The 23,162-nt window shown below is 43.3% G+C and overlaps 2 protein-coding genes across 3 annotated transcripts in view; one reads left to right on the plus strand and one right to left on the minus strand.

Moving 5' to 3' along the window:
• Itih2 (inter-alpha-trypsin inhibitor heavy chain 2) overlaps positions 1–9,995 on the plus strand; it is a 34,977-nt gene extending 24,982 nt beyond the window's left edge. Inside the window, exons 16-21 of one of the 2 annotated variants that reach the window (XM_076939429.1) lie at positions 1,407–1,544; positions 5,885–5,998; positions 6,368–6,566; positions 7,155–7,327; positions 8,219–8,330; positions 8,948–9,736. In XM_076939429.1, coding sequence (XP_076795544.1) covers positions 1,407–1,544; positions 5,885–5,998; positions 6,368–6,566; positions 7,155–7,327; positions 8,219–8,330; positions 8,948–8,981 — 770 coding nt within the window. In that variant the 3' untranslated portion in view covers positions 8,982–9,736. Of the gene's footprint in view, positions 1–1,406; positions 1,545–5,884; positions 5,999–6,367; positions 6,567–7,154; positions 7,328–8,218; positions 8,331–8,947 lie in introns of both variants that reach the window. The other variant, XM_034510427.2, reaches the window with a different exon arrangement.
• A 1,670-nt stretch (positions 9,996–11,665) lies between these two features.
• Positions 11,666–23,156, minus strand: Kin (Kin17 DNA and RNA binding protein). Its single transcript, XM_034510090.2, has 5 exons — positions 22,926–23,156; positions 18,527–18,621; positions 14,882–14,925; positions 14,673–14,795; positions 11,666–12,656 (listed from the first exon to the last, which is right to left on the minus strand). Exons 1-5 carry the CDS (start codon positions 23,037–23,039, stop codon positions 11,854–11,856), a joined length of 1,179 nt encoding a protein of 392 aa, XP_034365981.1. The 5' UTR covers positions 23,040–23,156; the 3' UTR covers positions 11,666–11,853.
• Between the last annotated feature and the right edge of the window lie 6 nt (positions 23,157–23,162).

The following is a 23,162-nucleotide window of genomic DNA, read 5'->3' on the forward strand; positions in this document are numbered from 1 at the left end:
GTGCTGCTGTCTATGCTGACCAGAAGAGGACACCAGATCCCCTAGAGTTGGAGTTACAAGCAGTTGGAAGCTGCCAGCTTTGATGCTGGGAACCACAAACTCAGGTTCTCTGGGAGATCAGCAAGCACTCTTAGCCACTGAACCACCTCTCCAAAACCTCTTCTCAAGTCTCAATTAAAAGCAAAGAATAGACAAACATTTTGCTTAAGAACTCACTGTTGAATCATTCAAGTTCTTTCCTAGCACTGCACTGTTTTAGCGGGTGCCTTGGTTCCTGGGGACTCTTAGTGGGGAGGTAGGGGAATGGCATGCATTTGTTAGGAAATGAGGCTAGGGAAATGTCTGAGTCAGTAAAGTCATTGTCTTGCAAGCATATGGACCTGATTTCAATACCCAGCACCCACCTAAATCAGGGTATGGTGGCACACACTTAGAGACAAGAGAATCCTTTAGCCCTGCCTAAATCATTGCTCGCCCAGGTCCCAGTAGAAGACCCTGTCTCAAATCACAAGGTGGACAGCTCCTAGGTTAACCTCTGACCTCCCCACGTATGTGCACCCATGTAGACATATACATACACACAAACACACCCATACATCCCAGCATATCTCTCTCTCTCTGTCTCTCTGTCTGTCTCTCTGTCTCTCTGTCTCTCTCTCTCTCTCTCTCTCTCTCTCTCTCACACACACACACACACACACACACACACACACACACACACACACACACATTTTTAAAGGAAACTGGGGTCCTCGAAACAGCCTGGAAAATCATTCTTGTGGTCTATGCCCCATTTGAAGTCTCCAGAAATGTCCAAGGATATTTATAGCTAAGGCTAAGACTGAACCAATTAGATTCTCCCCCTCTTGTGTCCTCCTGGTGCATAGTCTTTCCTTGTCTTGGGCGTGGCTGCCCTTCGCTACAATGATCCTCTGAGTTTTTAGCTTTGTTCCAGTGGGCTTGATGGTATCAACTCTCTATTTAGCCAAGGATGACCTTGAACTCCTGGTCCTCCTGCCTCCACTTTCTGAGTGCTAGGGTTGTAGGCATGTGTCACTATGTCCAGCAGGGGAGTCCTTTCTCTGCAGACCCACTTATAGTCTTAGATACTGGGAGAGTTGGATCACAGGCTCCCGCAGTGTGATGCTAGCAGGCACAAGAGGAGAGGGGACTCTAACTAAAACGATGAGGCTGTAGGTTGAAGATCAATAGTGGAGCACTTACCTTGCATCCTCGAAAGGCTAGATTTGATGCCTAATGTTTCATATTTTTAAAGATGGGAAGAGAAAACCTCGGCTGAGAATCTTTGGTTGGGAAAGAGGATACAAACCCCAGATTCTTTAAATTGAGTGCAATGTCTATGGAAGAGTACATAGGAACTAATGAGTGGGGGTTCTTCTATGCAGGAGCACTGTATTATGGCACCAGGGTTGCCTCAGGTTCCATCCCATCGTGGGCCAACCAATCCCCAACACCAGCGACGGCCATGCTTGCAGTTGGAGCGAGGCCACTCGAGTCTACTCCACCTCCTCATGTGATTCGAGGTAAAAGCATCTCTTTCTTCTTAACCCATCAGAACCCTGTGTGAATTTCTGTAAATGAATAGAATCTCCATGTCTTGAGGACTAGCTGCCTTTTACAGGCATTGTTGCCTTTATGGAGAGACAAAAGCTCCATGAATTAGTTTACTGTGGTGCCATAACAAAATAGCTGAAGCATGTCTGGTGTCACTTTTTGTATGCTAATACTAGCATCAGGGCCTCATTCTGTGACATCACAGAAACTTAATAATAACCTCTAAAGGGCTCCATGTCCAGATACCATCATGTATTGAGGGGTAAGGCTCAGAATATGAATTTGTGTGGGGACAAACCCATACCTAATACTATTTCCAACTGTATGAGGTGAACTCTCTGGAATAGAAGAGATGCTCTTCTCATGGGAATAAACTGGTGGAGTGTGGCTTCACATTTGATGAGTTGCCTTGACTGGTTAAGCACTTACTAGTTGCTCAGTAAGTAGATGTTATCATCAAATAGGAACTATTGGGATTTTGACCGAAATGCATTCGTTGTCACATGCATGTGGGCACGGATAGTAGATGTGATCATCTGAAAGTCACTAACATGTAATTGTTGGAGAGTTTGGACGCTGACACTCACTGCATAATGGACACATCCCCTTTCAATGTATGAGACCAAGGTGCCACCTGGAGGACTTAACAGTAAATGCAGCTCCTCCCGTCGCCCCAGAGTTTAAAGAAATGATAGCCACATGTACCCTGTCAATTACCAACGTGATCAGCTTTGCAAAAGATAAAGTTTACTCACACTGTGGCTGAACATGGAGAGACATGGGACATGATACAGGTCTCAAAGCCACATGCCCTAGGGCTTGAGGATACGTATAGGGCAGAGAAACAGTGATTAATGTGTGGGGAATGATGAGAGCGATCCGTGGTTTATAAGCACACAGACTCCAGAGGCCTTTGTGAAATGCACATTCAGAAATTAGAGGTGTTAGCATCATCTGAGGATGGTGTGACAGCCCTCTGGCATCATAAAGTCACCCACCCATCAGACACCTGTTCAGTCTCCAAGGGAAGAGTCAGTCAGTGGCTGCAACAAGCAAGGTCTTCAAGTTTCTGAGACGTAACCTAGGCAACTCTTATCACCGTGATCCAAACACAGCGGGAGTGTTAGCCACAGCAAAGCTAAGGAGACAAACAGCACAGAGCTTAGTTGTGCCACCTCTGTAGTTAGTGCTTGTCAAAGTTGACAGAAAGCAAATGAGCTAAGGGTTTGCCCAGGTTTCACCACTTTACCCCACGTCCTGACTTTGCCACTGCCTTCACAGACTTCCTGGCAGCCCCTGGGACATGTATGTGCTTTGTAACCTCCTTCTCTTAGAGAACGAACATTGGACGTTCTAAGAGCGCTCCAGGCTTCCTCCCTAAGGGAAGGTCCCACTGGTCAGCAGCTTGTAGGTTGTTTGCAATGAAAGCAGAAGGCTCTTTCTAGTTGATAATGCAAGTACAGATCCCTAGGATCTCTCAAATCTTCAGATGGGCCAGTGAGGTGTCCCCAAGGGTAAAGGCACTTGTTAACAAGCCTAATATCCCAAACTCAGTCCTGGAAACCTGCGTGGTAGGAGAGAACAGACTACCACAAGTAATCCTCTGAACTCTACATATATGCTAGAACACAGGCCCATATGTATACACACACACACACACAGTGGATAATCTTCAGAACTGACATCTTAGCACTATTGAGCCAACATGGTAGCGTAGGCTGGAACTGCCAAGCTGAGGTGGGAAGATCATAGGTGCAAGGCTGACTTGGGCTATGCAGGGAAACCCTGTCTCCAAAATTAGTTAATTAAAATGAAATGATGTGTAAAACTGAACTCTAGACTGGGGACTGGCACCTGTAATCCCACCACTCAAGGTGAAGGCAGATGAACCCTGAGTTTGAGGCCAAGGTGGATACACAGCAATACCCCATTTCACAAGAGAACCACTGAGGGTGTCACTGTGTGGGAGAGCACACGCCTCCTGGGTGCAATGTCCTACATGTCAATCACATTTCTTTTCTCCCTTCCTGAAGAATGTTCATACCAATTCCCTCAGAAGACACTGAACGTGGCTTGAATTTGTTGGAGCCATATTTGCTCACAATCCCAGAAACTCTTTGGTTGCTTTCTCACACATTCCCATCGCTGCTTTCAGCACTGACTAAACGTGAAACAGTAAAGCCACGGCCAGACCCATGTCTGCTCTGTGAACCAAGAGGCCTTCATCCATCTTGGTCATCCGCCAGCCTCCTCCTCCCATGCGCAATTGCTCAGCCCGCTTTTGTGGCCGCCTATTTTCTCTCTGAATTGTGTTTGCATTTTAAATATCATTTTTATAATGTAAACCAGTCTAACTATGCCCTTTAAGCTTCCTTAAACGAGAGAGAGAGAGAGAGAGAGAGAGAGAGAGAGAGAGAGAGAGAGAGAGAGCGATTAGGTGGCATGGTGACAAATGCCTTTAATTCCAACATACAGGGAGTAGCAGCAAATGAATCTCTGTGAGTTCAAGGCCAGCCTATGTGCATAGGAAGTTTCAGGCCACCTAGGGCTATATATTCACATGACACACACACACACACACACACACACACACACACACACACACACACACACACACACACTATTGTTTTATTGGATTTTGAAATAAGATCACTTTATTCTAATTGATACACAAATCCCTCACACTATTAGTTTAAGGAAGCCACTGAGCAGTTTCCCAGGCCTAAACTCTATACCTCTTCGTGAAGTTAGAATGGCCATTCTGAACCATGAGGCTTCCCACAGGGCTCCCCACAGGGCTTCTCACAGAGCTCCCACAGGGCTTCTCACAGAGCTCACCACAGGGCTTCTCACAGAGCTCCCACAGGGCTTCTCACAGAGCTCACCACAGGGCTTCTCACAGAGCTCCCACGGGGCTTACACAGGGCTCCACACAGGGTTTCTCACAGAGCTCCCAAGGGGCATCCCATGGGGCTCCCACAGGGCTCCCCATAGGGTTTCTCATAGAGTTCCCACGGGGCTTCCCACAGGAGTCCACAGGGCTTCCACAAGGCTCCCACCGGGCTCCCACAGTGGCTTATCTCCAATAGTGTTCTTTGTGGGCCCCGAATGATTTGCTGTTTCCATCTTTGTTGATGATAATGCTACTTGTAGCTGCACTCCCGAGTAGGGACTCTGTGTGGAAGATCAGCATGCAAGGCTTGTGCGGTGAATAGCTCCCAAGAGTGGGACATGCTATGATGTCCAGCACAGGAGCCACCCACTGTCACTTTTCAGAGTCAAGCTTTTGCAGCATAAAAGGACAAGACAGCCTATTTAAAATGACGTTCCCAGTAAGACTACAAAGCTTCTTCCATATGTTTAGTCTGCTCTTTGATGTAACAAAAAGGCTGCCCCTGAATCAGACCATCCTGGGGTCAAATTCTTCCAATGTGACCATGGGCTGTACACTACTCTGCTCTCAGTTATACCACCTGTATTATGGGGTAATGGCTATAGGGTAGTTATAAAGCAAGATTCTCATATCCAGACATTCAATGTCTAACTAGTGCTTGGCCCATCAATCATAGGATTTCCGGAATATATAACGTTGACACGGAGATCTTCAACCCACTTCCAACCCTATCAAATGTTAAAGATACACTGACGAGCATAAGGAGTTCCATTCCATTTGCCTAGAAACACATCATCATTGCAGGGAGTGTGACAGCATGCAGGCTGACAGGATACTTGGAGAAGTAGCTGAGAGGTCTACATCTGGATCTGTAGCCAGCAGGAAGAGAGAGCCACTGGGCCTGGCTTTGTCTTTTGAAAACCTCAAAGCCCACCCCACTCGTGACACACTTCCTCCAACAAGGCCACATCTCCTAATCTTTCTCAAGTATTGCAACTCCCTGGTGACTAAGCATTCAAGTATATGAACCTGGGGTGGGAGTGGGAGCAATATTATTCAAACCACCACAAGTACTGTATTTACATAGAATGAAAGTTTTGCCATAAATGTTTTCCAAAGCAGTCATTGTTTCATACCTTAACAATGCTCTCTAGTGCCCAGCTTTGACATTGGCCAATGAACCAAGTCTTTGTTGACTACCTGAATTGAACTGTGTAGTTTTAGAGACTAGAGGAAGGGTCAGGAGGTAATGTAATGAATGCCTACAATCTTGCCTTCTGGAGGCTAAGACAAGAAGATCACAAGTTCAAGGGCAGCCTGTGCTACAAAGTTAGATCCTGTCTCGGTAAACAACAATGACAAAATCATCTTCCATTTTATAATTTTATGTTTTTATTTTTCTTGTATATTTTCTAGTGGAAAATGACCCCCACTTCATCATTTATCTGCCAAAAAGCAAAAAGAATATTTGTTTCAATATTGATTCAGAACCTGGGAAAATCCTAAGTCTGGTGTCTGACCCAGAATCAGGTAACATAAAAGCAAATTACACTTTAATTAACTAATTGCACAATGGCCAGGCTTCCCTGTGAATACTTGGGATTCCATTTTTTTTCCTCTCTTACCTCATTAGATACACTATAGCTTTAAAAGTATAAATAACTAGTGAGAAATTGAATCATATATATTAATCATTTCAAGCAAGTATAACTTAAACATATATTCTGAGCATGAGCTAGCTGATGTCTTGATTTAATTATTTTATAAAATATTAACTTTAAAATGTTTCAGAAACAGAAGTATTTCTATTGTGAAATTGTCAGCTTGTCAAACTTTATAAATACAAACTGTGGTGCCCGCCCGTGGGGCACAAGAGACAAAGCATGTTTTCCTTTACAGGAATTTTAGTCAATGGTCAGCTTATTGGGGCCAAAAAGGCAGAGAATGGAAAACTAAGCACCTACTTTGGAAAACTGGCATTTTATTTCCAAAAGGAAGACATGAAGATAGAGATCAGCACTGAGACCATCACCCTGAGCTCTGGTTCCTCTACATCTCGATTGTCCTGGTCCGATACAGCTCATCTTGGGAATGCGAGGCAAGTAGGATCCCACCTTGATTCCCATCCACCCTTGGAACACGGCTGTGGAAGTAAGCCTAGCCTCAACCTCAGCAGAGATCACACAGCCATCATTTTATATACAAAGGCATTGGGGTTCAGGGAAGCACTTCTCATGCACTGTGCTATCCCTGGGTCCTGGAATTGTTTTCAGTGCTCACTGTGTCTCAGTGACAAGGTATGGTGAAATGCATACAGTAAGCACTCAATACATGCAAGCAGATCTGTCCATTGGAATCTGTAGCATACATCAAGTATGCTCCAAATGGTATGATTGTATTTTATGCAAGAGGATCTTCCCAATTAGGGCCTGGCCACTGACTGTTTTAGACATACCACACCCACTGATATGGTGAAGGTCTCACTGAAGGAATGGAGAGTTTGTTATTAGGGCTGGCAAGATGGCTCAGTGTGCAAAGGCACTTGCTTCTGAGACTGATTACCTGAGTTCAATCTCAGGACACACACACACATACACGGGGGGGGGGGGGCTGTGACAGAGGGAGGGAGAGAGAATGTCTGCTCTGAAATCATATAGAAACTAGTGCTATGTTGACTTTCCCACAGGATGCTCATCTCTGTGAAGAAAGAAAAATCTGTGACTCTCACACTGAATAAAGAGCTGTTCTTTTCCGTTCTGCTGCACCGTGTGTGGAGGAAGCATCCAGTTAATGTGGACTTCCTGGGGATCTACGCTCCCCCAACAGACAAGTTCTCGCCTAGTGTGCATGGACTGTTAGGTAAAGTATTTCCACCATCAGCATGCAGTGACTTGGATGACTATGGTTAGAAGCTGGGCAGGTGGCAGGTAGGCCACCAGAACAGGATGACTGGGAGACATTATGGCCAAGACCATCTGCCCAATGACATGAAGGTGGCAATTTAAAGGCATAAAACAGGTTAAGATTTATGCTAAGGCTTTCTTCTGTGACCAAAGAGAAGTGACTTGGTTTAGGAGCTCTGTGACAAATAAGACTCCATAACATCAGGTATTTTAAGAAGAGTTCAGGGCTGGAGAGATGGCTCAGTGGTTAAAAGCACTGACTGCTCTACCAGAGGTCCTGAGTTCAATTCCCAGCAACCATGTAGTGACCCACAACCATCTGTAATGGGATCTGATGCACTCTTCTACTGTGTATCTGAAGATAGCTGCAATGTATTCATAGAAATAAAAAATAAGCAGGGCGGTGGTGGCGCACGCCTTTAATCCCAGCACTTGGGAGGCAGAGGCAGGCGGATTTCTGAGTTTGAGGCCAGCCTGGTCTACAGAGCGAGTTCCAGGTCAGCTAAGGCTATACAGAGAAACCCTGTCTCGAAAAAAAAAAAAAAAAAAAAAAAAAAAAAAAAAAAAAAAAAACCCAAAACCCCCCCCAAAAAAAAAAAAAAAAAAATTAAAGAAAGAGTTCAGATGTAAGCATGTGGCATCTCAAACCACCCTATATCTATGATCTGAGCTACATTCTCCAATACCTAGCTAGCCTGCTGCCATCAGAAGGGTAGCCATTTACTGATGGTCTAGTAAAACAGCATCAAATATAAAGGGATTCTGGAGGGAAGGTCAATATGTTACTCGAGTCCAATGACAGGCTTTGGATTCCATGTAAATTAACATCTATGCTTTGTGTCATTAGGACAGTTCATGCATGAGCCAGACATCCACATCTTCAATGAGAGACCAGGAAAGGTGCCGGGGAAACCTGAAGCAAGCATGGAGGTGAAAGGACATAAGCTGACTGTCACCAGGTAGGCCCTGGATGCATAAGAAAAGCCACCTTGAACACTGTCAAACTTCCCAAGTCACTGACAATAGACACATATACAATATAGCCAGGGGACGGGTCAGATAGCCCAGATTAAATGCAAATCATGACTACAGGTATGCGCACACACCTCGTGAAGTGGCAAGATGGATTAATCTAGTGCTCTCATCTGAATGTTAGAGTCCTACAGTGAGAAACTGATTTGAAAATGTTGACCAAAGGAAGAGACCATAAAATATCCGGGAGGCACAGTTCTACAGAAGGCATGCCGATTTTTACATAAAAGCTTCTTGAACATGGACACACTGCATGTGTTTTGGGGTAGTTTTTCTTACATGTATCACATCCTTGTGCTTCATTTCAAAGTTGGAATTTAGCACTCTGAGAGTAAATTATAAATCCTTGAATTGCAGCCCCCTCCTCCTTGTTCAATTGCCTCCCTCATGCCTCATTTGATAGAATTCTGAAACATTTTTTGTCTTTTGCTATTTTATAAAGCACTTAATTTTTCTTATTAGGAATAACAACAGTACAGACGTGGCATCATCTTCCACATAACTAAAATGTAATTTTGCAGTGACAATTAAATCTCAAAATTAGGTATGATGCATGCCACCACAAAACAGACCCATGAAGTAAAATGGATTCTGATTATACCACGCAAACGGTATTGGCTTCCCAGACAGAACAATGGGTTATTAATAGACATCAGTAAGCACGGAGAAATGGTGAGACTCACGCAGCAATTGCTTTACAGCAGAGGCAGTTCCACAGCAAACCATCTTTTCTATGACAAAGGGCAAACACTGAGCCTCTCCACCTTTTGCAAGCCGGAGACCTGCTGATTAGTAAATAAAACCAAAGGGGCCCCACTCCACTCTTTTAAGGCTCGCTGACAGCAATGTGCCGAATGTATTTCAAATTATTGTCTTCTTCATCCTCCAAAGGGAAGACTTGAATTTGCTCATAAACTGCTGGCATCATCCTTCAGTAAAACACATCCACAAACTGAAGGGGTGCCTCAGATTCACCCGGTAGCAGCGTTAGCCCACAGCACTGAGTTTTAGTTTCTCCATCTTTGCTACTGTCCTGCTGCTGGAAGAATCCACAGAGACCAACTAATAGGAGGACTGTCTTAATTGTCTGAGTATACACTGGTTACTGTGTTCTAGCACCAACCCTAGACACTGACATTTCTTTTAACTTGGTGGGGGTGGCAGGGAAGGATAGAGGATGGGTGGAAATAGTAAGAAAGGCACAAAGAACAGGAACAAGGGCTGTTTCTAGCTATGACCTGTTACTGTGTTGTCTCATGCCTAACCCTACCCATCTTCCTTCCAGAGGCATGCAGAAGGACTACAGGACTGATATCGTGTTTGGAACAGATGTTCCCTGCTGGTTTGTACACAACAGTGGGAAAGGTTTTATCGACGGGCACTACAAGGATTATTTTGTGTCTCAGCTCTATAGCTTTCTTCAACGACCTTAACGGCTTACGGTTTTGGAAGCTGCAATGCGTACATTTTTCTCCCTTGACACTTTTTGCAGTTATTCCTCAGTTTCAGCAACTCGAAATAAACCCAGATATTATAGTGGCCTAAACAGCCTGCTATGCCACCCGAGAAAAATAAATATTTGCAAAAAAAGACTCAGGAGTTCGTTTCCGGATGTGTTCATCAGCAACCCTGGATCTTGTTGATGACGCTAGCTACCACTGAGGTCAAGTCCAGGAACTGGGCTAGCCTGTGAAAATCCACTTTCTGTTAAATATCACCTCAACTTTAGGGATTAAACACTTACTTTTCCTTCACAGGGTCAATTATGAGACTTTGAGTGAACACAGACATAAACAGGGAACATTATGTCTTCATGGCTGCTTCTACACTGAACTCCATTGTAGGGACAGCACTGCCCAAACGGTGCAAAATTGGGTTAACAGTTCTACCGAATAGTTCTATAAAAATCAACCCCATACGTGTAACTCGGGAAAAAAAACTTTAATAGTTGGTATTTCAACACTCATCACCTGGAAAAGTAACTTTATCAGTAACTAATTGTTCATATATAATCCCTCTTGAGACCAGAAATATGGTGGCTTATTTTTCATTTTAAATGAATAATCGAACTTGCATTTCAAACAAGGAAATCAAGTTAATGGTGACAGTTGGAAACAGCTTTGCCCATAAGCAAGCCTGTTCATTCTTTAGATGGTCCTATGCATTGACAACCTGCTATTTAGTTATCTTCAGTATGAACAATTGAGATCTCAGCCAACTAACAGAGCTGCTATTCGTGAGACAGATTAACCACCTTTTTGTCTCATGTGGCCTGTGTTCACAAGCTTGGCCCAAGTATCAATCACATAGCTACCATGAAACCAATTAAATGTGCACTTCATCTTAAATGATTGGAAACCTTATTTGAGAAAAATATGTCTCAGCTGAGATTATACCTTAGTCAGAAGTTTGCTTTTCAGTTTTCAAAAGGGATTTAAAATGAATGTAAACTAAGTCAGCTTTCTTTAAGGTAAAACCCGTAAGTGCAGGAGGCTGGAAGGTTACCTCAACAGCGAAGAACACTTTCTGCTTTTGCAGAGGGGTTTTAAGTTCAGTTTCCAGAGCCCCCATGTCATTTCATTAATCTATAACCCCAGTTATATATATGTACACACACACACACACACACACACACACAGATTGTCTTGTTCTGAAGCACGAACTTTGTAAATGACATCATGACCCACTGGTCATGGAAAATAAAACAATGCATGTTCTCACAATCTATCAACCACCAGTTAGACACTACAGAATCTAATGTGTATTCTAGGGCAGTTCTTTCTCCAATATGGTCCAGAGACAGCAAAGGTTGGACACATATACTATTTGTTTTATGTGTATGAGTGTCTGGCCTGCACGGACGTCTGCACAGCATGTCATGCAGTGCTCGTGAAGGCCGTAAGAGGGCACTGGATTTGGGACTGAGTTCTAGATAGCTGCGAGACATTATGCAGGTGCTGGGAACTGAATGTGGATTCTCCGGAAAAACAATCAGTGCTCTTAACTGCTGAGCCATCTCAACAGACTCTAAAGGATTTCTTAAGAAAATAAAATGACATCTCTTCACTGGTTTTATTCTAGCAAAAGAAAATGACTTGTGACTCGTAAGAATCCAGGTCAAGCTTGCCTGACTAGAAACAGATGCTGCTATGCTTTAAGAATTTGCTATGGTTTCCAAATTCTCTTAGGTGACACTTTACAATAGTACTCTTTAATGATGGTAAAAATCCATCAGGAAAACAGAACGAAGATAAAATGACAGTTTTGATGATTAAAAAAAAAACCATTAGATTTTATTAAAAATTTACCCAAATAACTATCCAGTAGTATTTAAATAGATGATTTCTTTATACAAAACAAAGCCCCTAACACAGTAGAGTTACACAGTGCCTTGGCTAACATCAATTTGATGTTTTACAATTTCAATGTGTTGTTAACCAATTTTCAAACTCAAGCAAGTTTAGATATGTCCTCATATTGAATTCCTTCAACTCTGCGTCCTTTCAAAGGTCCTGTTTCAATGACTATCGTGGCTGAAAACGTCTTCTCATTGATGGATTCGAGGGTGCCTTCATTTCCTCTGTAGCCTCCGTTTAAAACTAGAACTCTTTTCCCTGGGGCTGGAATGACTGTCTCTAAATGAGTCTGGTCTAGTTTCAGCTTGTCTCCAGAGTCACTCATCTTTACCACAGCTGTGTATCTGTCAATCACTTCCTTAACGACCCCTTTTCTCTTGTGATATTTCTCCCCAAGCTTCTTCGTTATAATTTTCACAATGATCCCAGGCTGTAACCAGGAGTCTGTCCGTGAGGTCCTTTTCTTTTCCTCTTCAATCTCCATGATCTCATCCAGGGCAGACTTCTTCTTCTTCTTTGCAGGCTGAGCCGAGCTCTGTGAAGACTCCTTCCGCTTTCCAGAGGCTGCGCTCCCCAGCATCTTCAGTGCACTTGGTCCCAAAGAGCTTGGCTTGGACGTTGTTGCTCCCGCTGAGCTACCCGCTCCTTTATTCAGATTGAACGTAACTTTTTCTTCATCATTTTCTCGGCTTAATTCAGTAAAAACAGGTGTCTCTTGCTCTTTCCCTTCCAGGCCTCTTCTCACCTGCTCCTCAATGAATTTGGCAGTTTTTTCTTCATCATCAAGATCTTGCTTCTTCTTTTTTTCTAATTCCAGTTGCCGACGGATAGTTTCTGGGTCTCTGTCTATGTACTGAATGTACCAGCCTTTTGGTGTCTCATCCACTTTACATAAGCCTTAAAAACAAAATATCAGAACGACAGTGTGACTGTACAGCTCCAGAGTAAACTACCAATGTACAACATCCCACCTCTGCGCACGCACTCAGTGACTCAACAATATCCTGAACACAACGACCTGAGACAGGAGTTTTCACTCCCATGCTCATGGAGCTGCACCGAGTAACAGTTAATGAGACACACATAAGGAAGTACTGTAGGAACAACTGATCAACTACACCAGAGCCCTTGCTGTCCAATAAATAGTAAATAATCAATTAGAATGACGTAACACAACAAATAAGCAAAATACTGACACCAAGATCCTGCCTTCCTAATTTCTCATCATATAAAGATTAGAAATGAGAGAAGAGCAAACTTGAGCACTAATCTCAGGAGAGAATGAGAAGCATTTCTTAAAGAACTATAACGCTGAGTGGTGGTGGTTCATGCTATACCTTAACATTTAGGAGGCTGAAGCAGGAGGACATCCATGAGTTCCAGGCCAACTTGGAATACATATTGAGTTCTAGAGTAGTTTGGGGTTCAGTGTGAGCTATTGTCTCAACAAATGAAGGAAAAAAGGAAGGAAGAAAAGATGAATATGAAGATAAAAAGAGTAAAAGTTATTAGCACTAATAACTTTTAAAAATAACTTTCTAAAATAACTTTCTAGGGGCTGGAGAGATGGCTCAGTGGTTAAGAGCACCAACTGCTCCTCCAGAGGTCCTGAGTTCAATTCCCAGCACCACATGGTGGCTCACAACCATCTGTTATGGGATCTGATGCCCTCTTCCGGTGTGTCTGGGGATAGTGACAGTGTCCTCACATATATGAAATAAATAAATCAATCTTTAAAAAAAAATAAAATAACTTTCTAAAATAATTTTATTAGTTTTTTTGTGCATGTGTGGTATACATGTTTATGTGTGGTACAACGTGTGTATGTGTGTGATGTACACATGTGTTTGTGTAGAGCTTAGACATTTTCAGGAACCTGAAAAGTGTGCCCTAAAGATCAATTTCAGGCCATCAGACTACTAATAGTTCTGTTTATTTGTTTGTTTGTTTGTTTTAATTTTTCGAGACAGGGTTTCTCTGTGTAGCCCTGGCTGTCCTGGAACTCATTCTGTAGACCAGGCTGGCCTCAAACTCAGAAATCTGCCTGCCTCTGCCTCCCAAGCACTGGGATTAAAGGCGTGTGCCACCACCGCCCAGCCAATACTAGCAGTTCTTAAACCAAATGAAATATTATGATTTGGATACAAACCATCTCCCAGAGCACATGTGCTGAGAGATTGGTCTCCAGGCATTGTAACATGACTGGATCTGGAGGCCCTGACTCCATCAGTGAATTCATCCACTCATGGATTCTTCATCTGAAAGCACTATTGGGAGGTGGCAGAGACTAACAGGTAGGTCCTGGGAGGAGGGAGCAAGCTCCCCTTTGTGCCATGTCCTGGAAGAGCACATCTCACTGGGCCATGTTTTAGAAGGGCACATCTCACTGGGCCATGCTCTGGAAGGGCACATCTCACTCCAAGCCCCTGGCCCCTGCTTTGCCTCATCTTGTGGTTTTGCTCCATCATGTGCTCCCAGGCATGTTTTCCCTCACTACAGTCTAGAAGCACAGGAGCCAAGTCACCGTGAGCTGAATTCTCAGGAACTGTGAGTTAAAATAGATCGTTCTCAGGTGTTTTGTCACTGGATGAAAAGTGCCTAATAGGGAATACAGTGCATTGTCAAATGAAGTCCTCTCCCTTGCCAGTGTGGCTCCAAACTGTGTAAGCCAGCACCCAGGAAGCAGAGGCAGGAGGGTGGTAAGTTCCAGTGCAGCCTGGGCTATATAAGACCCAGCTTACAGAACAAAACGATCAAAGTGGCATATAGTAAGCTCGCCTGTGGGATTGTACGGCCTCCTGCCTTTCTGATTGCCCTACATATCCTCGTTCTTTAAAGTCAGACAGAAACTGAAAATGGTGTCTCCCCTAGAGTTTGAGCCACAGATCACCAGTCCCTGTCCACTCTCCTTACCCTCTCTACCCAGCCACTTGGTAAAGTCGGTCAGCGTTTCCCACTGAGTGGCGTTCATGTGGATGTGCTCTCGGTGGCTGATGTATTCATTGTAGACAATGTTGTTGTGGACCCTCTTAGTGCCTGAAAACAAAATATGACACAGTGTTGGGCCTGAAAAACCCACACAATTATGAAATTATTATTTTCAAAATATTTAAGATGGTTACCAAAGCGTCTCCTCAGAAGTTCCAGAAAGTCATTTCGGAATTCCCTAGTGAAGAAACAAAGAGAGTCATTAAGGTACTTGCTATAAATATAATGTGACATCTTTTTGAAGTTCGAGCAATCACAAACTTTAGTGACCAATCGTCTCACCAATCACCTATACTATCATGTGCTACAAACCTTTAAAGTGAACAGAGAAAGATCTGCAAAGACTGGCTTTCAAAGGAAAGTGGTAAGTCAGTCTGGAGTTGAGATGCTTGGCCTCAGTAAAGCTAGCACATGTCCTTAGAGAGGATCTATCTCAGGGTCCCTGTGCTGATGACTCCAGTAAAAGAATACCACTCTGTCCAGGTGGGTAAAAGACACATCTTAACCTAAGCAGTTCCAATAAGTCAACTAAAAAAGAAAAGTAAGAAGACATCATAAACAGATTTGAGGGCACTGCCAGAGGTGATTTTAATATGGACAGTGAAATATAATCCAAAGGTCAAAACGGAAGGTCACTGCCAGTTAACAGTTGTGAACACAGGGTGTGTTTGAGACATGACACTTAACCTGCTGAGGCTGAAATCTGAGAAGGGAATAATGAGGTTATATAGAGGAAGAACTGCATGAGGGAGGTGTGCTGGAAGATGAGGGCTAGCCAACGTTCTGAATCATCTTGAATGTCTGTCATGATATATATATATATATATATATATATACACATATATATATACACACACACACATATAGTTTTCTGCAGACACTAGAAAAACATTCAAACTTAGTTTGAAAATTAATAAATTAAAATCTGTAATTTGAAAGACGACCATGTATTATCCCATCCTAAAGAAAAAATAGAGGGGCTAAAGATGTTTCCATGGTTTAGCCAAGAAGAGCAGTGACTATTCCTTGTGAGGAACCAGGTTTGATTCCCAGCAACCACATTGCTGCTCACAAGTGTCTTTGACTGCAGTCCCAGGGGATTCAACACTCTCTTTTAGTCTCCATACAGGCAAAATACATATACACATAAAATAAATAAATAAAAAATGAAATCATAATATTTGCAAGAAAAAAATAGAAACAAAAATCGTGATGTTAAGAAAAGTCAGATCATAAAGACAAATGTTTTCTCTCATATGTGAAACCTAGATTTGAAGTTTTGTGTGTGTGTGTGTGAGAGAAAGAGAGAGAGAGAGAGAGAGAGAGAGAGAGAGAGAGAGACAGAAAGAGAGAGAGAGAGACAGAAAGAGGAGAAGCACAAGAAGGGAGAGGAAAGGAGGCTAACAGAATACATGTGACATGACAACAAAAGAGTAGATTACTTGGGGGGGAGGGAGGAGACAAGCAGTACAGGAGGGAGGGAGGGAGGGAGGGAATTATCAATTATGATAACATAATTAGAATAACACATTTCTTGAGATTAAAAGCAATGGAAGGAAAATGTGCTTCATAGCAGACATGTGTCATACCAGCACTAAGGAGGCTCGTACAAGAGGACTAACCTGAATCTGAGACCAGCCTGTACTATATGTTGAGTACCAAGTCAGCCACGACTACCTAAGACCCTGCTTCAAAACACAAATGAATGAATGAATGAATGAATGAATGAATTAATATTTTCCAAATGGAAGGTAAACCCACCAGCAGCTTAGCATCCAAAGCAAGGTCATGGGTAGTGGGTGATCTCAAGCCATCCAACAAGGGATATACTCTGTAACACCATGTCAACAAACGAAAAACTAAGATGAGCTTTGTCTAGACTGTCCCTGTGGAGCAGTAAAACGTGCTGGCTGTATTGCACCCCAGCCTTCAATGTCTCCTTGCTAACACTGTGATGGGGTGAAGGTTACAGATGAACTGCTGCCCCTGTGCTCACAGCTGCTATGAGGAAAGCACCCATACAGCCGAGCTGGGAGCTCAACTGTTCTCACACTGAAGCTACCTTTATTCCTAGCTGGACATCATGCTCTCAGAATGAAAATAAGACTGTCCTGCTAGCATAAGAGCCAATGACAGGATTGAGCTTCCGAGTCACAACTAGAAATGTAGCAATTGGGACCTGCCAGCTCAAGGTACCTCTCCACCCAAGCGCTGTTCTGACAGCATCTGTGCTGCTATTGATGAACACAGTCAGATGACACTGTACAATAACTGAGGTCACCATTGCAAAGGAAGGGTTTTGTAACTCATTCACTCAATACTTTTCAAAAGATCAAGATGAATTCATTACAAGACCTTTTGGGTGTACAAGATCCACCCAAAATGTAGACCAGTGGATTTTAATTAAACTCACTGTCCTGGTTCCAGACTCAGTGTTATAACTATACCAAGAACCTTGTGTACACGACCTTAGTACAGTGTCTTTGGAAAGATCATGTGAGTGCTTTCCTCATCTGACAAACCATCTATGCTAAGGCTAAATTTCGTTTATCTTCCCCAATTAAACAATATTTTGTAACAGACTAAATGTGCAAGGAAAGGTGAGAATCTAGTTACCTTTTAAGTGAGATGCTGAAGACATTTGTTAAAAAAAATGTAAAATATATGTTTTTGTATTTGGAATATAGTATGTTGCTTTGGTTTAGTTTTTCTATTAAAAATCTCAGCCACGTATGGTAGAACACATCTATAATCCCAGCATTTGTAAGACTGAAGCAAGAGGATTTTAAGTTCAACACTATCCTTGGATGCACAGTAAGACCCTATCTTAAATCAAGAAAAGAGAAGAGGGTTGTGGGGGAGGCTGGAGAGATGTCTCAGCTGTTAAGAGCACTGACTGCTCTTCCAGAGGTCCTGAGTTCAATTCCCAGCAATCACATGGTGGCTCACAAGCATCTGTAATGGAATCTGATAGCTTTTTCTGGTGTGTTTGAAGACAGCTACAATGTACAGTCTAGCTACTGGCTTGCCCCAGGGATCCGCTGTCTCTGTTCCTCAGCACTGGGATTGAGGGTTAATCACTATACCTGTTTGTTTGGTTGTTCTGTGGATGCTGGGGACTGGAACTCTAGTCCTCAAATGGGGTTGGCAAGCACTTTATTTGAGGAGTCTTCTCCCAAATCCCCATTTTATTTGAACATGGGGTAAGTATTCTAGTATTTTTAAATGGACTAATACATAATATTTGTGACTTTTTCAGATTTAATTTCAAATGTTGACACATATATAACAAAAGCCCTTTGGTATCTTCAGTCACATTTATAAAGTGGTCCTCAGAAAAGATCTAGAGGTTTGTAAAAAAAAAAAAAAAAAAAAAAAAAAAAAAGACTAGTATTTCTAATCATTATCAGAAAAGCTTTATTAGAACCAGACAAGCTCCTCAGCCCTTTAAAAGTATTAAGTCACTTTCAGTGCCATCAAAGCCATGATGCACCTAAAGCACAGGAAAACTCAGAACGCTCATCCCTAGGTGCCGCCCCAAAGCCCCTAGATGGGAAAGCTTTGAGGCTAGGCAGAGCTGATGTCAAAGGCAGGAAAATGGTTCTAAGATTGTGAACGGTGGTTAATTTCAAAAGAAGATAAAGACCGGGCACAATGATGAGACTACAGCTGTCTCAACACACAAGGGACAGCAATCTACAATATATACAGTATGAAGCACTTCTATTACATGCCCACTGAGTAACCTCGAGAGGTAAGGATGTCTTTGAATTACTTACTCTGAAAAATAATCCATAAATTGCTGTGGATTTTCTGAAGCCAGCAACAGTTGTCTTTGATGAGATTCAGACATACAGTGACACTTAAATCCATTCTACAAAATATGTAAAGAAGGTAATTAAATTCTTATCTACACTATCACAACACCCCCACGATAGTCGATTAAGGCCTGAAAATGGGTTAATGACAAATTCTTTTCTTTTTTAAGTTTTAAAATTATGTGTGGGTGTTTTGTGCGCATGCATGCCTGTGTACCATCGTGTGCAGTATCTGAAAGGGACAGGCTGCTATAGGGTTGGACTCACTGGAACTGAAGACAGTGATAGACAGTAGTGGTGCTGGGAATAGAACCTGGTCCTCTGGAAGAACAGCCAGAGCTCTTGCCAATGAGTCATTTCTCCATTCTTGATAAACGATTTTTACTAAATCAAATCACTTACTCTAACCACACTCTATGTGAGTGTAAGTGTGAATGAGTGTGTTAGAGTGTGTGACTGTGTGTGCAGGTATGTATGTGTGTGTGTGTACGCAGGTATGAGTGTATCCAGGTGGGTATGTGTGTGTGTCTGTGTGCCTGCAGGTGTGTATATGAGTATGTGTGTGCCATGTTAGTGTGTTTAAGTGTGTGCGTGTGTGTGTATAGACAGAGGTGGGACTCAGGTGTGCTCCTGCCCCTCTCCAGCTAGTGTGTGTGTGTGTGTGTGTGTGTGTGTGTGTGTGTAGACAGAGGTGGGACTCAGGTGTGCTCCTGCCCCTTTCCAGCTACTTCTTTTGAGATGGAGCTCACAGGTTCACAGGTTCAGGAAGACTAGCTGGCAAGCAAGCTCCAGGGATCCTTCTGCCTCTGGCTCCCTTAATTAGTTTTGCTGGTGATCCAAATGCAGGTCCTCAGGATATCATGGGAAATACTGAGTACAGCTCCGTTTCTCATTTTGCTGTTCACAGAATTGAATCTTGCAACCCAGCCAATTACAGAACACTCAAGGTCAGGAGACCTTGGTGCTGGGGAAAAACCATGTAGACTGCTGCCAGTGACTTCATGGGGGAGCTTCAACTCGCTCTTACTGAGCACCATACGGAGGGGACGAAACAAGCACAAAGGGTCTGTCTTAGTTAGGGTGTTACTGCTGTGAACAGACACCATGACCAAGGCAACTCTTGGATATTTAATTGGGTCTAGCTTACAGGTTCAGAGGTTCAGTCCATTATCATCAAGCTGGGAAAATGGCAGTGTCCAGGCAGGCATGGACACAGGAGGAGCTGAGAGTTCTACATTTTGTTTCAAAGGCAAACAGAAGACGAGCTTCTAGGCAGCTAGGAGAGAGTCTTAAAGCCCAGGCCCACAGTGACACACCTACTCCAACAAGACCACACCTCCAAACATGGCCACTCCCTGAGCCAAGCACATTCAAACCACCACAGGGTCATACGGAGTTCTCACTGCAGACACTCTTTTCACTTGTTTTCTTCTACTCTAGCTTCTTATCCAAAATGCACTAATGCCCACTGCTTAGATGTTGTTAAATATATTATAGCCATACTTTTTAAGATTGCTTTAAAAAAAAGCATGTTGGGGCTAGAGATCACTAAGTGGTTAGGAGAACAAGCTGCTGGACCTAAGTTCAGTACCCAGCACCTACGTCAGGGTGCTTCCAACAGCTATGACACTGACCACAGGGATCCAACACCTCTTTTCATACACACAAAGACAAAAACTTAAGAGAACATGTCTTGGTATATTTCTTCTACCTATATTGGAACCTGAAATTTCAATAGTACATATGTAGAAGAACTGAAAAATTTACCCTACATATTCCCCATACATTCCCTTATATATTCCAACATATACACCCCCCCCCCTTTTGGCCTCCATAAACAAGCAAATGTGCACACACAGACACACAGGCACACATATCATTAAACATAAGCATCCTTTTCTTCTTGGCACTGCCTCAGCAGAGAGGCTAATGCCACGTGGTTGTGTATTGCACTCCCGTTATGGCGAATGACTTCATTCTGCCTTCTTTCTCTAGTTCTTGTAGTTCTGTCGGCTAAATTAGGTTTAGAGTAAACATTTTTGGAAAGACTGCTTTATGAGTGGTCCCATGTGTTTCATTCTGTGCCATGGAAGGAAGTCCTCAGAGTCTCACAGTGTGTGCTAAGATTCATGAAGGAACCTTAAGGTGACAGCCTAGCTACAAAGTAATATTAGAAAGGACTCTATCCTGGGAGTTAGGAGGGAATTAGCAAGAGGGGGAAAACAGTTTAAATTTTTTAAACCAAGAAGCAATGAGGTGGACATGGAGGCATACACCTTAAACCTCAGCATTGGACCTGGAACTTGCGACCCTCCTGTCTCTGCCTGTGGAGTGCTGCAATTCCAGGTGTGTGCCACCACATCTGGCACCTGGTTTGATTATCCCTAGATGTTCTTCTGAAATTAAGTTCTCATGAGAAGAAGACACATGAGCAGTTCTGTTAACTGCTTTTTCATTGTAGGGCTGTTGACTCTGGCTGGCTGTCCTCAGCTACGTTCACTGCCTTCCCTTCTTCAAAGGTGGTCAAGGGGAGGAGGAGTTCGCTTTTACGTGTTTCCTTTTCTGTTCCTATCTTGAAATACCGGGAAAACTGAGAGGAAGGAAGACCAGAACCATTATATCCATGCCACCCCTCCCAATCCATTCCTTTGGGCTTCTAGAATTTAATATCAATTTGATTTCATTTTGATTTATATTTTAATTTATGGAAAGCAATACTGTTCTTTGATAGCAAGTTTCTTTTAAAGTAAAACTGAAATAACCATTTTCTTCAGGCAGTGCACAAATTAGGTAAACATTGTAGGTGGCCCATGGATGGCTACAAAGTTAGAAATGAGCTGGGTGATGATGAAGCATGCCATTAATCCCAGCATTTGGAAGGTTGAGGCCAGCCTGGTCTACAGAGTGAGTTCTGTGACAGCCAGGGCTACACAGAGAAACCCTATCATGAAAGACAAAAGAATCAAATAAATGAGAAAGAAATGAGTGTAAATAAGCCAGAGTTTTGAAGCCAGACAGTGGTGGTGCACACATTTAGTCTCAGAACTAAGGAGGTAGAGACAGACAGACAGACAGGTTCAAAACCAGCCTGGTCTACAGAGCAAGTTCCAGGACAGCCAGGGCTACACAGAGAAACCTTGTCTTGGCAAAACAAGCACAGAGTTTTTCAATGCAGTCAGTGGCAGTGGGACTGTGTAGAGTCTGACATGAGGCTCTGTGGCTAACAGTGCTTGGTGCCAGATGTGATAACCTGATTTCAGTCCCCAGGACCCTCATGCTGGAAGGCATAACCACCAACATGTGGCCCTTTGATCTCTGTATGTAAGACTTATATGCCCTCTACTGGCATCTGTACACATTTGGTGCAGCATGCAAAAATGTATAAATACACACACACCAAAATAAGATAACAGAACTATGGGGTAGAGGCATAAGAGCTCGGTGGTAGAGCATTTGGCAGGCATACCTAAGACCTTGGATTGAACTTGTACCACTGCTTAATAAACAAGCTCCCTGGTACCCATCACCACCACGAGACTACCAAGGAAGTATTAATATGAAGTAATATGAAGTGGGGTGATGTTTGTCTCGGATACCAGCACTTGGGAGGCAGAGGCAGGTAGATCTTGTTTGAGGCCCAGCCTGGTCTATCTACATGGTGAGGGCCAGACCAGCCAAAGCTACCTACTGAGACACTGTCTCCAAAACAAAATAAAAATAAAGAAGTGTGTAGCAGATAATGTACAGGAATTTTTATTAGGTTTGTTACATTGGTGGCATTTCGACATAAATTGAAATGATAATACGATTACTTGTTATGTTGATCACACAATTAAGTTTGCAAGGGTGAAGGTATACTGACATTTATATATTTATATAATTTACTATATTTCAGACAATAAGCAAATATGAAAAAACACTTAGAGGTAACTCCTAGGTGCGATGGACTGCAAGCCTGCACCTTTAGAAATCCGTATATTGAAACTCTAGGATAGCAGTAGCAAGTGGGGATTTGGGGCATCATGTCATGGGGCCAGGGGGGGGTCCTTTGTCTTAAAAAAGTCAAACTCAGTGACAACCTTGCAGGTAGCTACAACTATTACCTCCACTTTGCCAGTATTGTCCAAGCCCATATCACTATTAAGCGGAGCAACTTGAGTTCCTAATCTTGACCGACCCCACCAGGGAAGTCTAAATGTAAAACCCCAGTGCCAGACGGAGCCTAGCAATTCTAAGTGATCAGTGAGTGCTTGTCTGGGATCACTTCTCGAGGAGCTGGAGGGCGGCGCGTAGGGCAGTGAGAAAACAGACCTAAGGCGCCGGGCTGGGGAAGACTGCGCGGCCACCCTGAGCCACTTACCTCGTCGCGGCATTGCTTTTGGCACATCTGGCAGTACCAGCGAAGCTTCTGGAGCCCTTTGGACTTAATCCTATTGGCGATGGCCTTGGGGCTCAGAAAATCCGACTTGCCCATGGCGACCCTGAGCGCTAAAACTGTGAAGCCGTCGGAAGCGGAACTGGATCCGCTCGCGGATAGGCGGGACCAAAACTGACAGCAGGAAGTGGGTGGGGCCAGGGAACTCGCGGTTTCCGCGCT

The sequence above is a fragment of the Arvicanthis niloticus genome, chromosome 8, assembly GCF_011762505.2.
Source record: "Arvicanthis niloticus isolate mArvNil1 chromosome 8, mArvNil1.pat.X, whole genome shotgun sequence".
Classification (NCBI taxonomy): Eukaryota; Metazoa; Chordata; class Mammalia; order Rodentia; family Muridae; genus Arvicanthis; species Arvicanthis niloticus.

Bases quoted from the DNA above. Each gene is read 5' to 3' on its own strand.
- Kin (XM_034510090.2), bottom strand. From the start codon at position 23,039: ATGGGCAAGTCGGATTTTCTGAGCCCCAAGGCCATCGCCAATAGGATT. The intron at 14,926-18,526 runs GTAAGTAATTCA...TTTCTTCACTAG, and splicing joins TTTATGGATTATTTTTCAGA to GGAATTCCGAAATGACTTTC. The intron at 12,657-14,672 runs GTAAGGAGAGTG...TTTGTTTTTAAG, and splicing joins CAAGTGGCTGGGTAGAGAGG to GCTTATGTAAAGTGGATGAG.